Genomic DNA, 24013 nt, shown 5'->3' on the forward strand with positions numbered 1-24013 from the left:
AGGCTTCATCACACAACTAGTAGAGCTGGTCGAAAGCAGGGACACATTTTTCATAAAAAAACCTGCGAAAATGTGTCCCTTTCTTTGTCAAAATATAATTACATTTGAAAAGTTTTAAGCAGCTCTACTCCTAGGGAACATTCATCCTGAAGGTAGCATGGCAGTGCTTGCTTTCAAGTTCTCAAACCTCAACTGAGAAACACAAGTGAGAATCTTAACAGAATAGATCAACCTTCCCCCGCCCCATCTTAATTCCCAAATATCCATTTTTCTTGACTGGCCAGTAGCTATGTTGAGCCTTGAGGGGGGTGGAGGAGGAGGAGAGGTGCCTCACATGGTCACTGAGGGATGCTAGGCAAAGGGACTGAGGAGCTCAAGATTTTATCTTTCTGTCCCCTTAACTAATTCCCTTTCCTAGAGAAATACCTTCTTAAAGCCTGCTTGGATGGTCAGTTCTCCCTTTCCACAGGCATCACCTGTTCCAAAACCTGTCCCAGAGACTTTGGGCCATATTTTCAAAGGCATCTCAATGTGATTCAGTCATTTGCACACACAAATAATAAAATATGCACAGAGAAATCAGGTAGTTGAATGGGTAAGCAAGGGTAAGGCCAGCTTTGAAAACATATCCCTTTGTCTCTATAGACAGTAAACCGCTCACTCAAAATCCAAAGGTTATCATCTGGTAAAGGCCTACTTCTCCACTCTGTTACACCAGGTTTATGCCTGAGATGGCATAAATAGACCCATAATCTATACACTTTGCAGTAGTGGCCCTGGAACCTACTTAGTCTGTATGGTACACCCAGAGCTTCCATAGGCGTGTGGTCTGATTTTGCATCTACTGAAAACAGTGGCAAGACTCACATTCACATCAATAACAGCGAGGGCCTCACAGAGCATGTGATCTCATGCTTTTAACCAGAGTCCTAATAATGCAAAACACAGTGATGCAGCAACCTGCTTCTGCTTCATGACCGTAACCGTAGAACACTGAAGGAAAAATATTGGGACAGCAACTGCAGGGCTGTGTGCCAGCAGGAGATGACTTCTGCACTTTTGACAATGACTTCAGCCCATGAGGGGAAGGATCATAGAATCATAGAATATCAGGGTTGGAAGGAACCTCAAGAGGTCATCTAATCCAACCCCCTGCTCAAAGCAGGACCAATTCCCAACTAAATCATCCCGGCCAGGGCTTTGTCAAGCCGGGCCTTAAAAACCTCCAAGGAAGGAGACTCCACCACCTGCCTAGGTAACGCATTCCAGTGCTTCACCACCCTCCTAGTGAAATAGTGTTTCCTAATATCCAACCTGGACCTCCCCCACTGCAACTTGAGACCATTGCTCCTTGTTCTGTCATCTGCCACCACTGAGAACAGCCGAGCTCCATCCTCTTTGGAACCCCCCTTCAGGTAGTTGAAGGCTGCTATCAAATCCCCCCTCATTCTTCTCTTCTGGAGACTAAACAATCCCAGTTCCCTCAGCCTCTTCTCATAAGTCATGTGCTCCAGACCCCTAATCATTTTTGTTGCCCTCCGCTGGACTCTTTCCAATTTTTCCACATCCTTCTTGTAGTGTGGGGCCCAAAACTGGACACAGTATTCCAGATGAGGCCTCACCAGATGCTGGACTCTGGAGAGATACAGTGATTGCATCTATTTCAATTTTTAAATAAATCCACTATTTTTACATTTGTGGGGGAGTTGTTTTTTGTAATGATTTGTATCATTTTGGACTAATTCTCTGATACGTAAGGTTGTATTTCAAGCTGAAACTCAGCATAATGCAATGTGGTGCCTTTCCTAATAGAGGAAAATTTTCTCATTGTGCACTTCCAAAATGTTGACAGAATATTTAGTTGGATTGCCCACCGTAGAATTTTTCCTTAGTGTGTGCAAAACAGTTGTCCTTGGGAAAAAAAGATTTTAAAATAGTCCAATTGCTCCCTCTTGTGATCAGAGCAAAGAAAGACAACCTAGATACAGAGAACATTGCACATCTCTAGAGCTCTGCACAACTCAGGCTATGGATCCCAAGATTTCATTAGAAATTCAAAGCTCATCCCAGATTTGTGAACCTTTGATTAGGAATGGGTCCAAGCCATTGCTCACATTTTGAGTGGAGACAGCTGATGTGCGGACTTGGGTCTGAATGCTGTTATTAGGGCCTGTCTACACTCGGCCAGACTGGAATCCCAATCCACACACTCCCCAGATTTAGAGGCTGCCTTAAAATCTGAATCCTGAGGCCCTGGATTAGCTCTACTTTTGAGCATACACAGGCCAATCTCCTTCTCCCATATACCGCCAGCATATCCCCCTCTGCCCCCATCCTTCTCCCATGTTCCAGCAGCAGCTCTCACTATGCCCCATCCTTCTCCCATGTTCCACCAGCAGCTCTCACTATGCCCCATCCTTCTCCCATATACCGCCAGCATCTCCCTCTATGCCCCCATACTTCTCCAATGTACCACCAGCAGCTCCCCCTATGCCCCCATCCCTGTCCGATGTAGCACTCCCCAGCACCCTCTTCCCCCAAGCCAGACCTGTGACTCTCTTCTGGCCCTTTTTCTCATAGATCTCCAGGAGCTCTATCGGGCAGCCCAGGAAGGCCCATCCCCTGCAGATCATCAGCCCAGAAACCAGCAGCAGCCTCCCAGCAAACCCAATGTGAATAAGTCTCCTCAGAAGCTGTCTAAGTACAGGAGTCTCCAGTTCAGTGGGTGTGGTCTAGGGGAGGGGAGGGGAGAGAAGGAGCTCAGGTTGTTTCTCAGTGTCTGAGTAGGGAGAGAGACGCACGGGTGGAAGGGTGCGGTGAAGGGGAGGAGGGGTAGAGCAAGTGTTCAGACGGTGTCTCAAACACCCAGGAGGGGAAGAGAGCATGTTTGGAAGCAGAGTTCTTTTGATATGACTTGTGCTTGCAGGATAGAATCGCAATCTAACCAGCTTGCTCCTGGGGTTCCCGCCTTTCCCAGCAGCTCAGACATGGCTATGAATGTTCTAAGGCCTGCAGGGCTTCCACCAACTCCATCAGTAATTAGATACGAACTAGCCTACTATTCAAAGGGTTGAGTGACAACCTTCCCAAGCCATTCCCTCTTGCAGTATTGCACTAGCTCCTGCACACAACCATTCAATGTGAGGCACAGTTGTACTATGGTCTTTTCTTGGATATCCCGCCCTGTCCTCCCATCCCTCCAATTTCCTATTAAATTCGATCAGAGAAAAACAGCCATTTAAAATGTGCAGCTGTTCTAGCTCCCTCTGGTGGCAACCCGGCATCATTGTAGAGAACGTAATCTCCACAAGCTTCATTAACAAATTCACCAAGTTTTTAGGTCAAAACTGGTTTGCACAGGATCACAGTCATGTCCATTAAGAGTCCAGCACCGAACAAACCCAGTTTTCCAGCAGTCAGATTTTGTAGGTGAAGTTTAGGCTGGAAATCCTATACACATTGGCTTGGATTCCCTCTGGGCTGGCTGCTTCAGTGGATCACTCTTCTCTCGCTGACAGGATTCCATACCAGGCTTACTCCACTGGCTTCAGTGGGTTATTTGCGACTCATTCCAGTGACAGTGAGAAGAGGCTTAGGCTCACTACCCTGACTACAGTGCAAATGGCAGCCTCCCAAAAGCATCGCCAGGCAAAAACAGCTCCAAGGAACCACTGCTGGTTTGTGAATGCAGCTCAAATGGCAAGGCCGTTTGCATCTCATGCACCTTTGCTCTGTATCCCTTCCAGGAGAACCTGGCAGGGACTCAGTCAGAACAACGTGACTTTCAAATGGGGCTCTAGCCTTTTTAGGCAAGGACTGCGTTTGTACAGTTTCTAGCACAATAGGGTCCTAGTCTATGACTGGAGCCCCTAAGTGCTACAGCAAACAAACTAATGATAATTGGTTCCCCCTCCCAAGATTTAGTTAAAATGGCTTTTATCCCTTTTTTATCTCAATTTCAGTTGAGCTGGCAGTTAAAGTACAAGAAGTTAAAGTACCATGGCATTGCCTGTCGGAAGCAGCATTGCAGAGTGGAAAGTTCTCATGACACTGCACTGAGTAAACTCTCTGTAGATGCAGCCTTCTGCTACTTAACCCACCCACACTGAATACTTCACATGAATTCTGAGGCTAGACAAATTCATTGAGAAATCCCTGGTTGCTAAGGACCAAACCCTACTCGGTAGGAGTTTTGACACTTGTAGGCACCTCTGAAAGAGAGCCATCAAAATCTCCCCTTGTCTCTGGGTTATTTTGGGTTACATTTTTACTTGAGCTGTTTAGGGGTATGAGAGGAAATAAGAAACCCTTTTGGTAATCCTTGCATCCAAGTACATAGGAGTATGTGGGTGTTGTGGGTCATTTATCTATCTATCCTAGGTACTTGTATGCCCCCCACTAGTTTCTGAGAACCTCACAAAACCCCTGTGAGATGGGGCAGTGCTATTAATCCCATCGTAAATATGGGGAACTGAGGCACAGAGAGGCCCAAAGTCACAGAGAAAAATCTGTGACAGTGCCAGGACTTGAAGCCAGCTCTCAAGTACTACACTACTGCCCTAACCACCGGACCAGCTTCCTCCTTCTAAGCCCCACAGTTCTGCCTGTGGAGCAGGTGGGCCAAGGAGGGGTCAGCAGAGGAAAATGGGCATAGCCAAGGCTTCCCAGTGCATCAGACCGCACAACCGCCAGCATGAGGGGTATTGACCAGCAGCAAATTATTAACATCCCTGGAGCAAAGGGGAAGCAGGAAAGGGATCTAGTCGTTCAGTTCATTCCCTAAACCACCCCAGACACAGGGCTTGAGGCAAAAGCCACAGACTTCTCCTCAAGATACATCCTGAAGAATTTCTTACTGTAGTAGACCCCAGTGATTGTACAATCAGCCGTTTTAGTCTCAATTACATACAAAAAGAAACTCCTGCCAAACCAAAGAAACTCACAATTAATCTACATTGTTTGTTCTCCTCTCCATAAATATTGAAGAGGTCTCCGAACACTGAGCACAACAAGGACAGTTAAGGAATGACCCATAATACATAACAACATGCTTAGAGGAAACATGCAAACATGTGGGTTTGCATTTTCAGATATTTAGAACTTACAAAACTATAAAATATTTGTGTGTGATTGTGTTAGCAGAGTATAAAATATAATTGAAAAAAGTGGACAAGATGGTGGGTTAGCCTGCCCTCTGAATTTCTTTGTGTGTATTGTTTTAGGGCAGGATGTATAATACATCAAAGCTTTTGCAGGGCCTGTGGCCTTGCAATCTTTACCCATCAAATCCCCTCTGTATCCACCTGTTGTCTCTTGTCTTGTACTTAAATTGTGAGGCCTTTGGGATTTTTGTTCTGTGTTTGTACAGCACCTAACAGAATGGGGTCTAGGCCCACGAGTGGGGCTCCCAGGCACTAAGGTAATACAAATAATAAATAACATTATGTTGGAAGGTGTTAATGGTTGCCATTAAGTGGTCTTTGATGTAGACAGCCACAGATCTGATTAAAGCTGATTGCTGCGCTAATCATGCTTCTTTAAATTTAGGCTAAATGCAAGGAGCAATTAAGACGCTTTATGGAGTGAGATAGCTGGAAACAACAGAAGCCACTGCTAAAGTCAATAGGTGCATGGCAAAGCCTGATCAGAAGCTAAGCTGTGAGGGTTGAGCAGTTCCCTGTTTGCAGACAAAGGGACTTTGGGTTTGTCTGGCAGCTGTGTGTGTATGTTAGAGAAAGAAAACAAGCAGACTCAACAGAAGCAGTCGTAAGCATGGCCCTGCAAGGGTTCAGTGACTGGGCGCTCTTTGGGGCACAGGACTGATTGGCAGAACAGATTTGAAACTAGTGAGCATGGAAACTGCCTGCTATTGTTTGTTCCTACTGTGATCACGGCAACAGAACTTTGTGTACAGGATTGTACCAAAGAATACCCTGGACTAGTATCATCCATTTTTCCTCCTAACAGAAAGAAGCCTGGAAGGCCCCAAACATTGCCTAACCGCTTGGCCCAAACGGGTAACAATAATAAATACTCCACTCCTCTTAAGTTTATGGACAAGCTTGACTTCAGTCGTGCAACTTGTGTGTAATTGATCACAAACATGAGAAAAGGGAGAGGTCACAGTCCAAAGTAGCTACCTGAGGAGTTAGATACTACTCAGCATGAGTAAGAATGGAGGAACCTGGCCCTTTTATTGTAGCCCCTTCACCCTGGTAGCTCCCTGATAGCAACACGCTGATGTCAGTTTCTTCCGGATATCCTTCAGGAACCATCTCCAGCTTGGATTTATGATACTGAATTATCAAAATGGCTTTTACTTGGAAGTCTATATCAATTCCGTTATGAGCATCAGTTTTTACAGTTACCATTTCCCTCGTATTCAAGCAGGATGACAGAATACTTCAGTTCAGAAGGTTCTCCGTCTACCTCTAACTACTCTATTTCTTTTATATCATGGAAGTTTAATGGGGCTGGTGTGATCTGTTATGGATCCTTGTGGTTCTTGATTGATTTGTGTTCATTTTTCAACAACAGAATTCATTAAGTGTGAAAGTCAGGAAACCAGTCCCTCTGAAGAAGTCTGACAACTGTGGGTTATTTACTGACTCCTCTGGCACTTTCGTACAGTATTGCTGTGGGAATATAGAAGCTTTGGCCTGACAGAAATGTAAACAAAAAAGCACCACTGCACTGTTTATGTTCCAGGGGGCACAGGGAGCATATACTAACACTGTCAAGTATCAGGGGGTAGCCGTGTTAGTCTGTATCTACAAAAACAACAAGGAGTCTGGTGGCACCTTGACTCTATGCATCCGAAGAAGTGAGGTTTTTACTCACGAAAGCTTATGCCCAAATAAATCTGTTAGTCTTTAAGGTGCCACCAGACTCCTTGTTGTTTTTATACTAACACTGCAAGCACAGATCCCAAATAAAGCATAGACATTTTAATTCATTAGAGAAATATTTGTCTAGGTGCTTTTAAAAAATAATTATAACAACAATAATAATTTGTTCTTCTAAAGGAAATCAAAGCACATTGAAGAAAGTCATTAATTATAGTATAAGCACAACATTCCGAGGCATGCAAGTATTACTGTACCTATTTTACACATGGTTAAACTGAGGCACAAGGTCTAGACTTGTGGCTGAGGCAATATGGAAGTACTCATGGGCTTAAAGTTAGGCACATGTTTAAATACCTTGTTGCACTGGGGCAGAGTGCTCAGGTGGCTCTGCACGATGCCCCCGCCCCACCCAGAGCGCTGGCTCCACAGCTCCCGTTGGCTGGGAACCGTGGCCAATGGGAGCTGCAGGGGTGGCGCCTGTGGGCAGAGTCAGAATGCAAAGCTGCTTAGCCACACCTCTGCCTAGGAGCAGCAGGGACAAGTCTCCACTTGCAGGGAGCTGCCTCAGGTGAGCGCTGCCTGGATCTGGCACCCCAAAACCCCTTCTGGGCACCACCCCCCTGCCCCAAGCCCCCTCATGCACACAGAACCCGTGCCCTGCACCCCTCCCATGCCCCAACCCCCTACCCCGCATCCGTTCCTGCATTCTGAACCCATCGTGGCCGTTCCTCCACCTAGAACAGCAGGGACATGTTGCCGCTTCCAGGGAGCCACGCAGAGCCAGGTAGGAAGCCTACCGGCTCCATGCCAACTGGACTATAAACTGGACTTTCTATGAAGATTAGAAATGCTGGTTTGTAGAGCTTTCCAGTTGGTACAGGGCTGGATAACACAGCTTTTACTGTATACAGCATACCCAAATATACACCCAAAAATAGACAGCTAGAAGACACAGCAACTTCTATAGATGTCACTAGGTGGAGCCATCAGTCCACCTGCAATTTTAAAGGCACCTAAATCTTTTCATTATTATGTAGAGCAGTGACTCTCAACCTTTCCATACTACTGTACCCCTTTCAAGAGTCTGATTTGTCTTGTGTACCCCCAAGTTTCACCTCACTTTAAAACTTACAAAATCGGACATAAAAATACAAAAGTGTCACAGCACACTATTACTGAACAAGTGCTTACTTTCTCATTGTTATCATAAAATTATAAAATAAAACAATTGTAATATAGATAGGAGGAGTGCTAGGCAGAGAGGGGCTCCACCTAACGAAGAGAGGGAAGAGCATCTTCGCAAGCAGGCTGGCTAACCTAGGGAGGGCTTTAAACTAGGTTCACCGAGGGAAAGAGACCAAAGCCCTGAGGTAAGTGGGGAAGTGGGATACTGGGAGGAAGCACAAGCAGGAGAGCGCAAGAATGGAGGACTCCTGCCTTATACTGAGAAAGCGGGATGATCAGCGAGTTATCTTAAGTGCCTATACACAAATGCAAGAAGCCTGGGAACAAGCAGGGAGAACTGGAAGTCCTGGCACAGTCAAGGAATTATGATGTGATTGGAATAACAGAGACTTGGTGGGATAACTCACGTGACATGGATGGATATAAACTGTTCAGGAAGGACAGGACAGGCAGAAAAGGTGAGTTGCATTTTATGTCAGAGAGTAGTATGTCTGCTCAGAGCTCCGGTATGAAACTGCAGAAAAATCTGAGAATATCCGGATTAAGTTTAGAAGTGTGAGCAACAAGAGGGATGTCATGGTGGGAGTCTGCTATAGACCACCAGACCAGGGGGATGAGGTGGACGAGGCTTTCTTCCAGCAACTAACAGAAGTTACTAGGTCACAGCCCCTGGTTCTCATGGGAGACTTCAATCACCCTGATATCTGCTGGGAGAGCAATACAGCGGTGCACAGACAATCCAGGAAGTTTTTGGAAAGTGTAGGGGACAATTTCCTGGTGCAAGTGCTAAAGGAACCAAATAGGGGCAGAGCTCTTCTTGACTTGCTGCTCACAAACAGGGAAGAATTAGTAGGGGAAGCAAAAGTTGATGGGAACCTGGGAGGCAGTGACCATGAGATGGTCAAGTTCAGGATCCTAACACAAGGAAGAAAGAAGAGCAGCAGAATACGGACCTTGGACTTCAGAAAAGCAGACTTTGACTTCCTCAGGGAACTGATCGGCAGGATCCTCTGGGAGAATAACATGAGGGGGGAAGGAGTCCAGGAGAGCTGGCTGTATTTTAAAGAATCCTTATTGAGGCTGCAAGAACAAACCATCCCGATGTGTAGAAAGAATAGTAAATATGGCAGACGACCAGCTTGGCTTAATAGTGAAATCCTTGCTGATCTTAAACACAAAATAGAAGCTTACAAGAAGTGGAAGATTGGACAAAATGACCAGAGAGGAGTATAGAAATATTGCTCAGGTGTGCAGGAGTGAAATCAGGAAGGCCAAATCACACTTGGAGTTGCAGCTAGCAAGAGATGTTAAGAGTAACAAGAAGGGTTTCTTCAGGTATGTTAGCAACAAGAAGAAAGTCAAGGAAAGCCTGGGCTGAATGAGGGAGGCAACCTAGTGACAGAAGATGTGGAAAAAGCTAATGTACTCAATGTTTTTTTTGTCTCTGTCTTCACGAACAAGGTCAGCTCCCTGACTGCTGCACTGGGCAGCACAGCATGGGGAGGAGGTGACCAGCCCTCTGTGGAGAAAGAAGTGGTTCAGGACTATTTAGAAAAGCTGGACGAGCATAAGTCCATGGGGCCGGAGGCACTGCATCCGAGGGTGCTAAAGGAGTTGGCGGATGTGATTGCAGAGTCATTGGCCATTATCTTCGAAAACTCATGGTAATCGGGGAAGGCTAATGTAGTGCACATCTTTAAAAAAGGGAAGAAGGAAGATCCGGGGAACTACAGTCAGCCTCACCTCAGTCCCTGGAAAAATCATGGAGCAGGTCCTTAAGGAATCAATTCTGAAGCACTTAGAGGAGAGGAAAGTGATCAGGAACAGTCAGCATGGATTCACCAAGGGCAAGTCATGCCTGACTAACCTAATTGCCTTCTATGACGAGATAACTGGCTCTGTGGATGAAGAGAAAACAGTGGACGTGTTATTCCTTGACTTTAGCAAAGTTTTTGATACGGTCTCCTACAGTATTCTTGCCAGCAAGTTAAAGAAGTATGGGCTGGATGAATGGACTATAAGGTGGATAGAAAGCTGGCTAGATCGTCGGGCTCAATGGGTAGTGATCAATGGCTCCGTGTCTAGTTGGCAGCCGGTATCAAGCGGAGTGCCCCAAGGGTTGGTCCTGGGGCCAGTTTTGTTCCATATCTTCATTAATGATCTGGAGGATGGCGTGGACTGCACCCTCAGCAAGTTTGCAGATGACACTAAACTGGGAGGAGTGGTAGATACGCTGGAGGGTAGGGATAGGATGCAGAGGGACCTAGACAAATTAGAGGATTGGGCCAAAAGAAATTTGATGAGGTTCAGCAAGGACAAGTGCAGAGTCCTGCACTTAGGATGGAAGAATCCCATGCACTGCTACAGACTAGGGACCGAGTGGCTAGGCAGCAGTTCTGCAGTAAAGGACCTAGGGGTTACAGTGGATGAGAGGCTAGATATGAGTCAACAATGTGCTCTTGTTGCCAAGAAGGTGAACGGCATTTTGGACTGTATAAGTAGGGGCATTGCCAGCAGATCGAGGGACGGGATCATTCCCCTCTATTTGACATTGGTGAGGCCTCATCTGGAGTACTGTGTCCAGTTTTGGGCCCCACACTACAAGAAGGATGTGGAAAAATTGGAAAGAGTCCAGCGGAGGGCAACAAAAATGATTAGGGGTCTGGAGCACATGACTTATGAGGAGAGGCTGAGGGAACTGGGATTGTTTAGTCTGCAGAAGAGAAGAATGAGGTGGGATTTGATAGCTGCTTTCAACTACCTGAAAGGGGGTTCCAAAGAGGATGGATCTAGACTGTTCTCAGTGGTAGCAGATGCCAGAACAAGGAGTAATGGTCTCAAGTTGCAGTGGGGGAGGTTTAGGTTGGATATTAGAAAAAATGTTTTCACTAGGAGGGTGGTGAAGCATTGGAATGGGTTACCTAGAGAGGTGGTGGAATCTCCTTCCATAGAGGTTTTTAAGGTCAGGCTTGACAAAGCCCTGGCTGGGATGATTTAGTCGGGGATTGGTCCTGCTTTGCGCAGGGGGTTGGACTAGATGACCTCCTGAAGTCCCTTCCAACCCCGATATTCTATGATTCTATGATAGTGTACTTACATTTCAGTGTATAGTATACAGAACAGTATAAACAAATAATTTGTCTGTATGAAATTTTATTTTGCACTGATTTTGCTAGTGCTTTTTATGTAACCTGTTGTAAAATTAGGCAAATATCTAGACAAGTTGATGTACCCCTTGGAAGAACTCTGCGTACCCCCAGGGGTTAAACGTACCCCTGGTTGAGAACCACTGATGTAGAGAGACAAGATGGGTGAGGTAATATGTTTTATTGGACCAACTTCTGTTAGTGAAAGAGGCAAGCTTTGGAGCTACACAGAGCTCTTCTTCAGGTTGTTTTTATCATGTATCAGGGCTTTCTGCTCCTTTGATTAGTACCATTCACAGGGGTGGTATAGTAAGGTTTGGAGTTGACAGTTATGGGGAGGAATTTTTGGCTTTTGGTTTTCAAATACAGTTCAAAGATACATTTGGGGGAAAATATTTTCAGCTCAACCAGACCTCCATTTCTGCAGCTGTAACTTTGCAAGGGCAAATAACCCTGGGATTAGAATGGAGGCGAGGATTTGAAAATCTGGCCCTATGATGTATAATTCATCATAAAGCTTCCATATATTACAATGCAAATAAAGTTATGTAAATAAATTAGCACCACCAACTTGGACTAGATTATGCAGTAAAAACCTGATTTGTGACATTCTGAAGTCAAAAGTGGATTATGCAGCCAATTCCTTCACTGTGGGATTGCATAGTACAGGGAGCAAGATTTTCACAAACAGGAGCCAAAAGGGTAGGTCCTAAGTAAATATTTAGGCACCTAAATAAGTAACCTGATTTTCCAAAGAGTTCCAATTCTACAGGATGCCTGCCATTTTTGAAAATGAGGTCACTCAGGAGCCTAACCCTGGTTTTGAAAAATTTGGCCATGAGCCCTAGGAAAAGCCACATTACAGGTGAAGTGTACATTGTATTTTCTTACCAGACACCCTAGCGAGAGAACAGACTCCATGGAAACATCTTCCCCAAAATGTCTTTGGATCAGGAAGGGCCCCTACAACGTTCAGATAATCTAATGTTCTTCCAGCTTATTAGCCCTATCCATTAAGTCTGGGTAGACAAAGAATGAGGACATGAGGTCTGTTCTCTTTAGCTGTAAACCCCAGAGCCTATCTTTTCTACACAGAGTGTAGCATGCTCAGCAGTTCTGGAAACCAGATCACTTATTTAGGGAAACTCTTCCCCTGCATGGGATATTGGGAGGTTGGGGTTATTCTCTCACCCAGGACTCTGAGATGTATGAGATATATGAACTCTGCATTGTGCGCTGTTGGGAGAAGCTATAAGGGCCACTTGATGGGAGCTTTAAGCGGAAGATGTCTAGGTTTGTAAGCCATATAACCGGGGGCTCATGGCCTGACCACTTTTTATTCAGAAGCTATTCAAGACAATCTGACACCCTAGGCAAAACCTCCTCATATGCCAACCATGATGAGGGGCAGCCAGGCCATGCGGGAGTGAGAGGCATTGTGATCTGCCTCATGGGTCCATTGCGATGGGGCAGCTGGGCCAAATCTGCCCTGTGAGGCCGCTGCCCAGAAATCTGCTGCCCTAAGCAGCTGCCTACTTTGCCTATAGCCAGCGCATGCCCTGCTTTTATGGTGGAAGTAGAGATACGAAGGTGAGCAGTGCCCAGAGCAGCAGCAGGATGAGCATGCTGGATCCACAGCATGTCCAGCCCTGCCACAGTGAGTGTACTGTATGGAGTACCCTCTCCCCACCACTTCAAATGGTGCTCTACAGCCCCTCTCTACGGTGCAATCAGAGGCATGACCACAGCACATGTAGACATACTCGAGCTTGAGTAACAAAGTAGTGAAGCTGTGGCAGCACAAGATAGCTCCTCAAGTACATCACCAGGGTCCCACTCAGGGTTGCACAGTTTGTGCTGCCACTCTGGCTTCACTGTTATTGTTATTCGAGTTACCTAGATCAAAGCTAGCTCTGGTATGTCTACATGTGCTGTAGTCACACCTCTGATTGCAGTGTAGACAGACCCCAAGATATCTAAATATGGATTTAGGCACCAGTTTCAAAACTTTAAAGCACCGATTTTAAAAATTCTTGTCCATAGAAATCTAATTTTATTTTGGGGGAGTATGGTGTGTATATCTTTACAGTTCTGGTCTCCCATGTTTAAGAAGGATGAATTCAAACTGGAACAGGTACAGAGAAGGGCTACTAGGATGATCTGAGGAATGGAAAACCTGTCTTATGAAAGGAGACTCAAAGAGCTTGGCTTGTTTAGCCTAACCAAAAGAAGGCTGAGGGGACATATGATTGCTCTCTATAAATATATCAGAGGGATAAATACCAGGGAGGGAGAAGAATTATTTAAGCTCAGTACCAATGTGGACACAAGAACAAATGAATATAAACTGGCCATCAAGAAGTTTAGACTTGAAATTAGATGAAGATTTCTAACCATCAGAGGAGTGAAGTTCTGGAACAGCCTTCCAAGGGGAGCAGTGAGGGCAAAAGATATGTCTGGCTTCAAGACTATGCTTGATAAGTTTATAGAGGGGATGGTATGATGGGATAGCCTAATTTTGGCAATTAATTGATCTTTGACTATTAGCGGTAAATATGCCCGATGGCCTGTGATGGGATGTTAGATGGGGTGGGATCTGAGTTACTACAGAGAATTCTTTCCTGGGTGTCTGGCTGGTGAGTCTTGCCCACGTGCTCAGGGTTTAGCTGATTGCCATATTTGGGGTCGGGAAGGAATTTTCCTCCAGGGCAGATTGGCAGAGGTCCTGGGGGTTTTTGCCTTCCTCTGCAGTGTGGGACACGGGTCACTTGCTGGAGGATTCTCTGCACCTTGAAGTCTTTAAACCATGATTTGAAGACTTCAATAGCTCAGACATAGGCTAGGGGTTTGATACAGGAGTGGGTGGGTGAGATTCTGTGGCCTGCGTTGTGCAGGTCAGACTAGACGATCATAATGGTCCCTTCTGATCTTAAAGTCTATGATTCTATGGTTCATTGTGGGAGCTTTAAGTAGAAGAAAACAAGGGATTATCTGAAGGTCACTCAACCTGTTGTAGCAACTAGCAACGTGTTGTAGACATCATCTTCATGGCAGGAAGACTGCTTATTTGCACCACAGCCACTATATCTGCTTAACTATTTACCATGCTTACTGAGCTGAGCTGAGAGAAGAGCCATTAAAAGTTCAGAGCAAGACTGTTTCCTGCAGCACTGTATAATTTTCTAGTGCTTTTTCCATTCTCATTTTAAATGAAAGTTGAGGCTCCTGTAGACAAAGCTGTCCTGTGCCTCTTGTGGACGAGTTATTATTCCTAATCCTGGCACTGCTTTTGAATTCTACTATGATCATTAATGGAAAGTTTAAACCTTCTTACTTCACTTACATTGAATATACCTGTCGCCAACCCCATTCATGGAGGGACCAGAATTTAGAAGGTCTATGCCCAACCAGAGATTGGAGACAATAGTATGGGAGCTACACTGCTGTCTTCCAACTGAAGAAAAAAAACAAAACAAAACAAACAGCTAACTGGCAGCATGAAGGATGCTACACGTTTGCAGATAAGATACAAGGTTCACAAAAATAGGCCTGCAACAAGGCTCTGCATTGCAAAAGCGATGAAATACAGGCATCAGAACTATAAAAGGATTTTTTCCTCAATGGTTTCTGTTCCTTCAGACAATGGGCTTTCTTTATTAATTTGTGCTAACAGAACTGCCATAATCATGCAACTCAGTACAAGGAATTTTGCTGTAATAGTCCTAATCTAACAACACAAGAACAACACAAACAAAAATCAGTTTGCAAAATCCATTTGCAGCAACAAATTGGCAATAGATGCATTTGCTATTTTTTAAACTGGTATCTGAAATTCTCTCCTAATTAACAAACAAGACTGCACACATTAATTTTTTAACTAAACTGTGTCTATAACGACCTAGAGGTGATGTTTTATCTAAATTTAAAATACGATTTGAAAAAAAATCCCTTCATACACAGCAATCTAACATCTGCAATGCAGTTAACTTTAAGTTCATCCTTTTGTGCCTAAAATAACACATTATGTGTGTATGTGTATGACACGTAAGATGGGTATTGTGAAGCCATTCATCCTTCACTATCCTGAGACAAACGTGAGACATGGGTTTGTATATTCCCTTAAAATGAGGACGAGTGAGATGAGGCTGTGGAGCATCATTACACTGAAACCCTCCTCATCTAATTTTTTCCCTTTAAATCTGAATCCTGCTGGCTCTACACATACTAGGAGCCCCATTCATTTACAGTGGGGCTACTGACACCAGCAGAATTTGGCCAAGAACTTGAGAAAAAGATTTGAGAGGCAATGAAGTGGAAGAGGCAGTGAAGTACACTCGATAGGGAGTCAGGACACGTGGGTTCTATTCCCATCAATATCACTGACCTGCCACTAAGGATTTGTGCTCCATGGCACTTTTGAAACCCCCACCCTCTGTCTATTGGAAGCTTGCCTTCTCCGGTAAGACTGTCAGCTGGTACCAATGTGGTGGTGATGCACTTTGTGATGTAGACAAGGAACTGAAGCCACTAACAGTCAACATAGTAGGCCATACACTACATGTTGATTTGACTACTTCCAGTCTGGACTGGATTTCAAATGGCAACTTAATGGTGAAAGATTCAGAATCCCTTGAACTACACAGCTACTCACCAGCATCTATCTTTCTTTATTGCATTTATAATTATAAAATGATCAAGGGCACACCTGGTTTACCTAGCTGAGAGCTAGGGCTTGCCTTTACATGGCTCTTGCTTTGGGTCTTTCTCTTGGAGAATTCTGGCCACTGGCCTTCCATCCCCTATTCCAACCCCCTGCTTCTTTAACTGCTGTTCCCTACTGCACTAGATCATTTATCTATGTTCTCCATCAGAGGCCAGTCTCTTACTTTGTCTCTGCCTGTTGAAGAAATATTTTTGTTTGATTCATACAGTGAGATCACAATAGTGCTTAGCATCTTATACAGCACTTTCAATCTTCAAAGTGCTTGACACACATTGACTAGTCAATCATCACAACACCCCTCTGAAATATGTTAACAACCATTATTACCCCCAGTATGCAGATGAGGAAAGTGAGGCAGAGGGTTTAGGTGCTCAAGATTTCACGAATAGTCAATATCTGAGCTGGATTAGAATTTAAGAGTTCCTAGTTTTCCATCCTATGCTCTAGCCACTACACCTGTCCTCCCCACCTTGCGTAAAAAAGACCATATTATAATGTAGGTAGGGTTTTGTGAAATGTTCAACTGCAAACGTGAACCTACCTGAAATCAGTTAATGGGTTTAGGATCTATTCCTACTCAAGAGCATCACCCAAGTCCATGAACATATGGGATAATTGGGCTAATGCAGTAGTCTGTCCCTTTTCCATTCTTCTTTCTTGGGGCCTTGTCTGCAAAGAGCACTGGGTGGTGTTATCCCCACCTCACACATTTAGGGGTGGATACCACGCAAAGCTCCTTGCTTCTTAATCCTGAATGATCTTTGGGAAAGCCTGTTGCTGCCAATGTTATGGTGCAGTTAAGAAAAATCAGTCTCAGTACTCTAAGGACGACCATAGCATAGGACTATAATACCCTCTAGTCCACAACTGATCTGACTCCTGTGGGCTGACAGCCCCTAGCCTTCTTCACATGCATTTCACCTGACCCAGGGTGTCGCATACCACGGTAATATGGGAATATGACTCTAGATATGGATTGAGTTGTGCCAGGGTTTACACAAAAAATCGTAGTGATGTCTGTCTAAATCTTATAACTACTATCCTTCAGCCTCTCCTCCTGCTTCTCACTGGAGAAGCACAGTGGGATTTCCCACCCCACCCCCACTTAGGGCCTGATTCTACACCATTTGTGTCAGTGAGAATTTGGCTATTGGCTTCCCTGGGAACTCAATTAGGCTAAGGCTCCTCATATCTCCACTACTTTCTTTTGGCTTGGCTTTTCATTTAATTCATGCAGTGGCAAGGTATTTCAATGCTGATGAGACAACACTAACCAGTGATTTTGGAGTTCTGTTTGGGTATTTGTCAAACACAACTTTTTAAGTTACCATGCCAATAAGGTTACTCACCCTCTAGGGCTACCATGTTTGCTGTTCTCACAGGTACCCAAACAAACACACCCATACCTGACCATCTTCCCATACAGCATTACAAACTAGCAGTGTTCAGCATGATTTTCTACAGCCCCAGGGCCCTGCTTTATCCTACATCGTCTTACACCCTCCTGTCAATTGCACTTCCTGATGCAATCCTGCCTTCCCACTCCATCAATGTATAAAGTACACTAGTTAACAGCAGCTGATGCCTGCTTACACTCTTTCCTCCCTCGCCTCTGAATTTGGCTCATAGTCTCTAAAATCTCCCTCTAATTACAAGATATTTTTACTATGTCATTTTTAAAAAAAGGTTGAATGAAGTTTCTAACATATAAAGAGTTTCACATGGAACATACCAGAGGACCGAAAAGAGATGGACTATAACTCTATAAGGCCTGATCCAAGGACCAACAGAACTGAATGGAATAATACTTTAACATGCTTTGTATCAGAGCCACAGAAAGCAATGGTACCATCTAACCCTTTCCCTTTCATAAGTGAGGGAATGCTTGGTAATATCAGATGACAATATCTGCAACAAAGTTGCGAAGTTCATTTCCCCACTTGCAGGGTGTGATGCAATATGCAGTTAACTGCTCTTAGGAACTCTGGGCCTGATCCTGTTCCCCTTGATGTCCATGGGAGTTTTGCCATTCAATGAGAGCAGGACCCAGCCCTCTCATTTATAATTATACCATCATAATAGAGTATTGTGGCACACCAGTGCTTCCCCCCCCCCCCAACTGGTCAGTTTAAAGGGAAGATTAATATGGAGTGAAGGCTATTACTAGGGTAGCGAGGGGCGGGGGGGGGGGGGGAGCGGGAGGTTCGGGGAGAGCCATAATACACACTATATACTACACTGTTAGCAAAAACTTCTTCTTTTAGTTACTTGAATTTTTTTCCTGTCATCTTTATTCCTTTCTTCTCTCTAGAGTGAAGTGAATCCTTTCTCCACAGTTCTGATCAACCCTGGCTGCAGCTTCTGGAAGTCTCCTTATCTCTATCATCACACCAAGTTCTGCTTTCAGGGCTTATTGTTTTTTTTAATCTGAACTGAGATACTAAAAATCCTTTATAACATTCAAGGTGCCTTTGTGACTGAGTAACCAGCAACATGTCTCATTGGCTTTGCATCCTGATCAATCATAAATCATGTATTACATGTACATTGGGCCATGCAAAAATATTCAGAAGTGCAATTGCTCTGATTTTTTCCCGTAGAAGAAAGAACTCTCAACATGCCATTTAATTAGCTTGTCATTGTGAATCAACATTAAGGGTTTTATTTGCTTATCTAAAATACCTTTTGGTAATGTGTACGATTTTTTTAGGCATCATATCCAACAGAACACAAAAGTATAGTAGAACCTCAGAGTTACAAACATGTTGGGAATGGAGGTTGTTTGTAACTTTGAAATGTTTGTAACAAAACATTATGGTTTTCTTTCAAAAGTTTACAACTAAACATTGATGTAATACAACTTTGAAACTTTACTATGCAGAAGAAAAATGCTGCTTTTAACTATCTGAATTTAAATGATACAAGCACAGAAAGTTTCCTTACCTTGTCAAATCTTTTTTTTTAAATTTTCCTTTCTATTTTAACAGTTGACATTTAACACAGTACTGTACTGTAATTGCCTTGTTTTTTGTTTTTGTTTTTGTTTTGTTGTCTCTGCTGCTGCCTGATTGCAGACTTCCGGTTCCAAATGATGTGTATGGTTGACCGGTCAATCCATAACTCTGGGGTTCGTAACTCTGAGGTTCTACTGTAATAGAACAGCTCTTACTTCATTTAAGCAAAGTTAGAGAAGTTCAACCAATATGGACTCAGTTGTCCAAATAGAATGTTCCTGGAAAATAGGTTGAGTAAATTGGCATTGCTCCATTAGCTGTGCCAATTTACACCAGCGTTACAGGCGTTAGAGCTGAGCTTCTTGCAGAAACTCATGAAGCTGCAATGCAATTAAGTATGGGAATAGCAAAGGGGCCCTAAAGGGAGTTAGGCCCCTAAATCTCATTGAAATTCAATGAGATTTAGGGGCTTATTCCTTTCTGATCATTTGAAAAATCACAACTTAGTAAACAGAAATAAAATATCTAAGTATAAAAGAAAACCATTCAGTACCAAAATGCTTCATGTTTGATGGAAGTCATAAATACAATATTTAAATGTAGTCATTGCCCCTATTACTAATATTTGTAGTTAGTTCTGAAAATTAGTAAAACACCACATCACTTGTGTGCACCGAAGTGAACAGGATCTCCACATTAGCAGACAAAACAAAGTTGCATGTGAATTTGGCCATGTCTTTATTTCTCATCTCTTTTCTCCAGGTGCTAATATAGGTCTTATTTGCCGTGTTCAGACACTTATATTTCTTTGTCAAGTGTCCATTGGGTATTTTTGGAATTGTTGAGAAAAGTAGCTCCATTTAAAGCAAGCAGGGTTTTTTCTTAGTTTGGTTTTGAATTTTTTGCATTTTTTTTATAATTTACAATAAACATAACTACAGCAGACTATTTAATAGTCTCATTAGCAGTATATGGCCTTAGGTTGAAGAGAGGCTAGCTGCCATATTTAAACAAAATAACTCGCCGTGTGAGCAATTTTAAGGACAATGATAATTCACAGTGTAATACAATCATGCACCAAGCTCAAAACAAATGTAAGACTGGCACAAATATTACAGTACAACAAGGCAGAAGTTAAAAGGTATGTACAAGTCTTTTGACAAACATTGGTGCAAGTGCTTTAGACGAGACATTTAAAAGAAACACACTAAAACAACACAGATTAAATTTATCAAATTTTGATAAATTTTAGACAGTAAAAATTACACAAAACATGAAAAAAAAACCCAACCAATACATATATAGTTTTACTACATCTATATTACAGAATGAAGGAAATCAGAAACAAAAAAGATTTAGGAATTCACAGCAAAGAAAGTTCTACCAGCCTTGAAAGATAGAATTTCATTGCAAGTGAGAGACACACACGCGCACGCACACGCACAAAAGTAAAAACAAACACAAAAAATCATTTACTGTAACAAATGACAGACACAGAGGTGAGAAACATTTGGCATGTTGCATCACATGAAGTCATTCACGATTGGCTAACGATGGTACCTGGCTGGGTTGGAGATCGCTGGCTTGCCTGAGAGGAGTAACTGATGGAGGAGGCACACCTGATGTGGATGCAGATCGACCTAATCTACAGCTTGCTTTAGGCTCTAGGAAGGGAAAGAAAAGAAGACATATGCCCAATTAATGGGATTGTGGATGTTGGTGCAGTAAATTGAAACTTGAGGTGACATAGAAAACGATAGGTCCTGTAAGCGCCATTTGACCTGCCTGCCAACCTCCCCAGGTCTTTCCCACAGTATGGAATCCAGGAACACATTCCTGGACAATGTTTTGGGCAGTTGACTAAGTCATAAATAAAAGTTATCTTCTAGGCACTAGCCACCAGTATGGCAAGAGAGAGGCCTGGAACTGACTTCTCCCTGCACCTTGCTATCTTAACCTCTTTAATTTCCAGTAGCATCTCTGAGGCTGAAGAGCAGAGCAATGAGCAGCAGAGATAGGAAGCATGTCCAATTTTCCTTCTGCCCTCCACCCATACACTGTGGCAGTCTCAGTGCCCAACTCTCTCACCTGCATAATGTGGCAGTGATTGGTGAGGGGCGATTGAGAGCGGTAACTTGTGGCCCAATACCCTCATTCAGCGGCTGAGTGGGATAGTGGAAGAGGACAAAAAGGTGGTGGGACTGAGAGAAGCTGAGGGAAATCACAAAGAAGACATGGTTCTTGGGGAAGTGGACAAAGATGGGAGAGAGTGATGGGGTAGGTTGGGAAAACAGGAAGTTAGAGATTTTGCAGAATCATGACATCATGATTTGTGATGTCATGAAGGCCACAGAGAAATCTGAAAGTAGCTGACAGTGAGTCAAGGTTAGCCGCAAAACACAGAGTAGAGGGAAGAAACTTCAAGTTTTAATAGCATGACACAGGCCTCAGCAATGGAGTCTGTGAAGTTGGTTGCATTGTGTTATCTCCAGTTTGTGTGCTCCCCAAGTAGGAGTGATTAATAGAAGTGTAAGATACCATAAAACGGAATAGAGATCTCAGGCGCCTGAAAAGAACTTTGATGCAGAAGTATTTGATTTCCCTATCCTGGTTTTACCCAGCGACATTTCCTGGAAGATTTCCCACTGAGTTACAATGCAATTTACTGTAATGATCCCAGGATAAATGACCAAGCTAGGAGAAATGTACTACCTAATGGCACTAGTCTGTCCGCAGTTGGTTTAGAACATATTTTCCTGGGAATCTGGTCTGCTCATCTCTGGTTGAGAGAAATGTTGCTCTCTGAAAGAACTGCAGTGTCCATGTCTTCTCCAGGCATTGGTCTGCCTTCATCTAGCTCAGAGGAATATGTTTATTCTGCTCGTATGTTATATCCCTTTCAACAACCCTTTATCTGTCTTGTCTATTTAAACTGTAAACACCTCAAGGCAGTGGCTGTCTCTTACTCTGTGTTTGTACAGTGCACAGCACAATGGTGCCGTGATTTTATTTGGGATCCCTATGCTCTGCTGTAATACAAACAATAATAATTAGTCTCCTTACATCTGGCTGAAAATAAGTGTCTTCTGACAGTTTATATCTGCCCAAGTTTAGCTGAAGGCACACAGCTCCTCATGATGATGTTCTATCATGTCTAGCTTTGACGTATATCTTCTCACACATCTTATCTGTCTATGTCTGTCTAAGAGAACTGTGTCTTTTCACGTCTGGGTAAGAACATCTTCCCCCAACGCCATTCTATGTATGCCTGGATGACAAGAGCACACCTCTCCATAGCTTTGGCCTTTAGGGATATCCAGGGTTGCTGGTTGGGTTGCTTTCTCCATTTCATTTTTTGAGCAGGTCAGCAGGCCATCCTCCTTCCATTGCCACCACCCACTTTTACCCACACAACTCCTTCTGGAGTCTCCAGGAGAGCTGGCAGCCTGCACCAGTACATAATCTGATGTTTTGCCTTTCTGGATGAGGACAGTACACTGTTTCGTTGATTAGATCTGTTCTGAAATTATTTGTTGTTATACATCTGAAATCATTTATTTCTTCACACTGTGTGTAAGGCACCCAATTTTTCCTTCACTAGAATATACACTAGCAACTGGAGTTTTCCTATTGATTTCCATGGGAGAAAAATCAGGGCTTATTTTTGTTTTGTTTATCTGTTAAGGACAGATGCTACATTGTCTCTATGCTAAGCAAAATCAGATTCCCATCCAGCATTATCTTGGTTAGCATTGTTGATGTCAAAAACTCCAAGGTATTGTCTGCCATTGCTTCTGAATTGTTTTCTTTGCTTTGAGAAAAATGTCACAATTTCCAATTTGGATATACGTGCTGCAATGAGAGCCCATTGTTTCCTTGCCATAGACAATCCTTTCATCTGGGATCAAAGAAATAAAATCCAACCAACTCAGATGAAATATTAGTTTCTTCTTTTATCTCCCTGGCAATACATTCAAGTGTCTGAAACTATTGCAAATTCCAGCATGGTTCTTACTATGGGAAGTTTCCAATCAATGCCTATCTAGTTTTTTCACATCCAGAAGTTTAGGTGAATTTCTTTTTTAAGGGGCAGTTCCATTGATATCACTGGGATTATTTTTACACTGAATGAATTGGGAACATTCCACAGAAATTTTTGCTATGACTAACCTCTTCATGCTGTGGCATAGAATGCAATTTTTTCCCCTAAATAATCTGTCAGATATGGTCTGTACAGCTGACAACACCATATCCAGTGCTATGTCTTGTTTGTCCGTTGTGCACTCCTTATTCCCTGTACTCAGCTAACCAGACTTTGAGTACAATGAACATTTTTCTTGAGTAAGAAGTTCTGAATAGGGTCCCCTAACAGCTGCAGAAGGGCTCTGTGCATAATGATGTCCAGCATCCTTTCCTCTTCAGTGAATTCAGTTTCTGAGTTGTGTGTTTCAAATGACAAATTTGAACTTGTCTACAGTGCTCTGTGGCTTCATGCAGATTCTGATTCTGGGAGCAAACAGGCAGAGTTAGTTTGAAAACTCCGTGCTGCTGTCCCTAAGGGGGTCCCAATCTGTTTGCCAGCAAAGCAGAGGGCTGGTTTCCAGGGAAAGCAGGCGAACCTGAAGTGGATACAGACCAATGTCAAGTGCTAACATAACCTCGCTGAGCCCCAGGTGTGTCCCTAATGCAATAGGCAACAAAGCAGGAGTCAGTTTTGGCCATGACTGGAGCAATGTGTGCTTTGACATAGCTCGCAGAGGTGGTAAGAACTTGGGGGACTCTCTGGTTCTAAACAATTGTGTCTCAAAGACTGCGCCCCATTCCAAATGCAAAATTCCTTTCGGAGCACAGAGGCAGTGGCCATGCAACATTGCTGCTAGCCACTCAACTGCTGGCAGTTGATCCTGAGGAGCCTGAGGATCTCCTGCTATGCTAGGGAAGTCCCAAGCATACGGGTAAGTGCTTTGCTGGATTGGAGCCGAATGAGATGCCTGTTGTAATCAATGGGCATCACGTGACTTGAACTCAGCAGGTCATGTTGAAAATCTAGTGGGTTGTTTTCAAGACTTTATTTATATCAAAGACAAATATTTTAAAAAGATTTAGTTGCTATATTTACTGATGAAATGTTTGTTGTGATAGTTTTCTCAGCTTCAA

The 24013-nt window shown here is 43.6% G+C and overlaps 1 protein-coding gene across 3 annotated transcripts in view; it reads right to left on the reverse strand.

Moving 5' to 3' along the window:
* The window catches only part of NYAP2 (neuronal tyrosine-phosphorylated phosphoinositide-3-kinase adaptor 2), a 174561-nt gene that overhangs the window by 18781 nt on the left and 131767 nt on the right, over nt 1-24013 (reverse strand). For all 3 annotated transcript variants that reach the window (XM_024103220.3, XM_008165880.4, XM_024103221.3), the window contains one exon: nt 20417-20520. In XM_024103220.3, the coding sequence (XP_023958988.1) occupies nt 20417-20520 (104 nt within the window). The remainder of the gene's footprint in view (nt 1-20416; nt 20521-24013) is intronic.

The sequence above is a fragment of the Chrysemys picta genome, chromosome 9 (genome assembly GCF_011386835.1).
Source record: "Chrysemys picta bellii isolate R12L10 chromosome 9, ASM1138683v2, whole genome shotgun sequence".
Lineage (NCBI taxonomy): Eukaryota > Metazoa > Chordata > Testudines > Emydidae > Chrysemys > Chrysemys picta.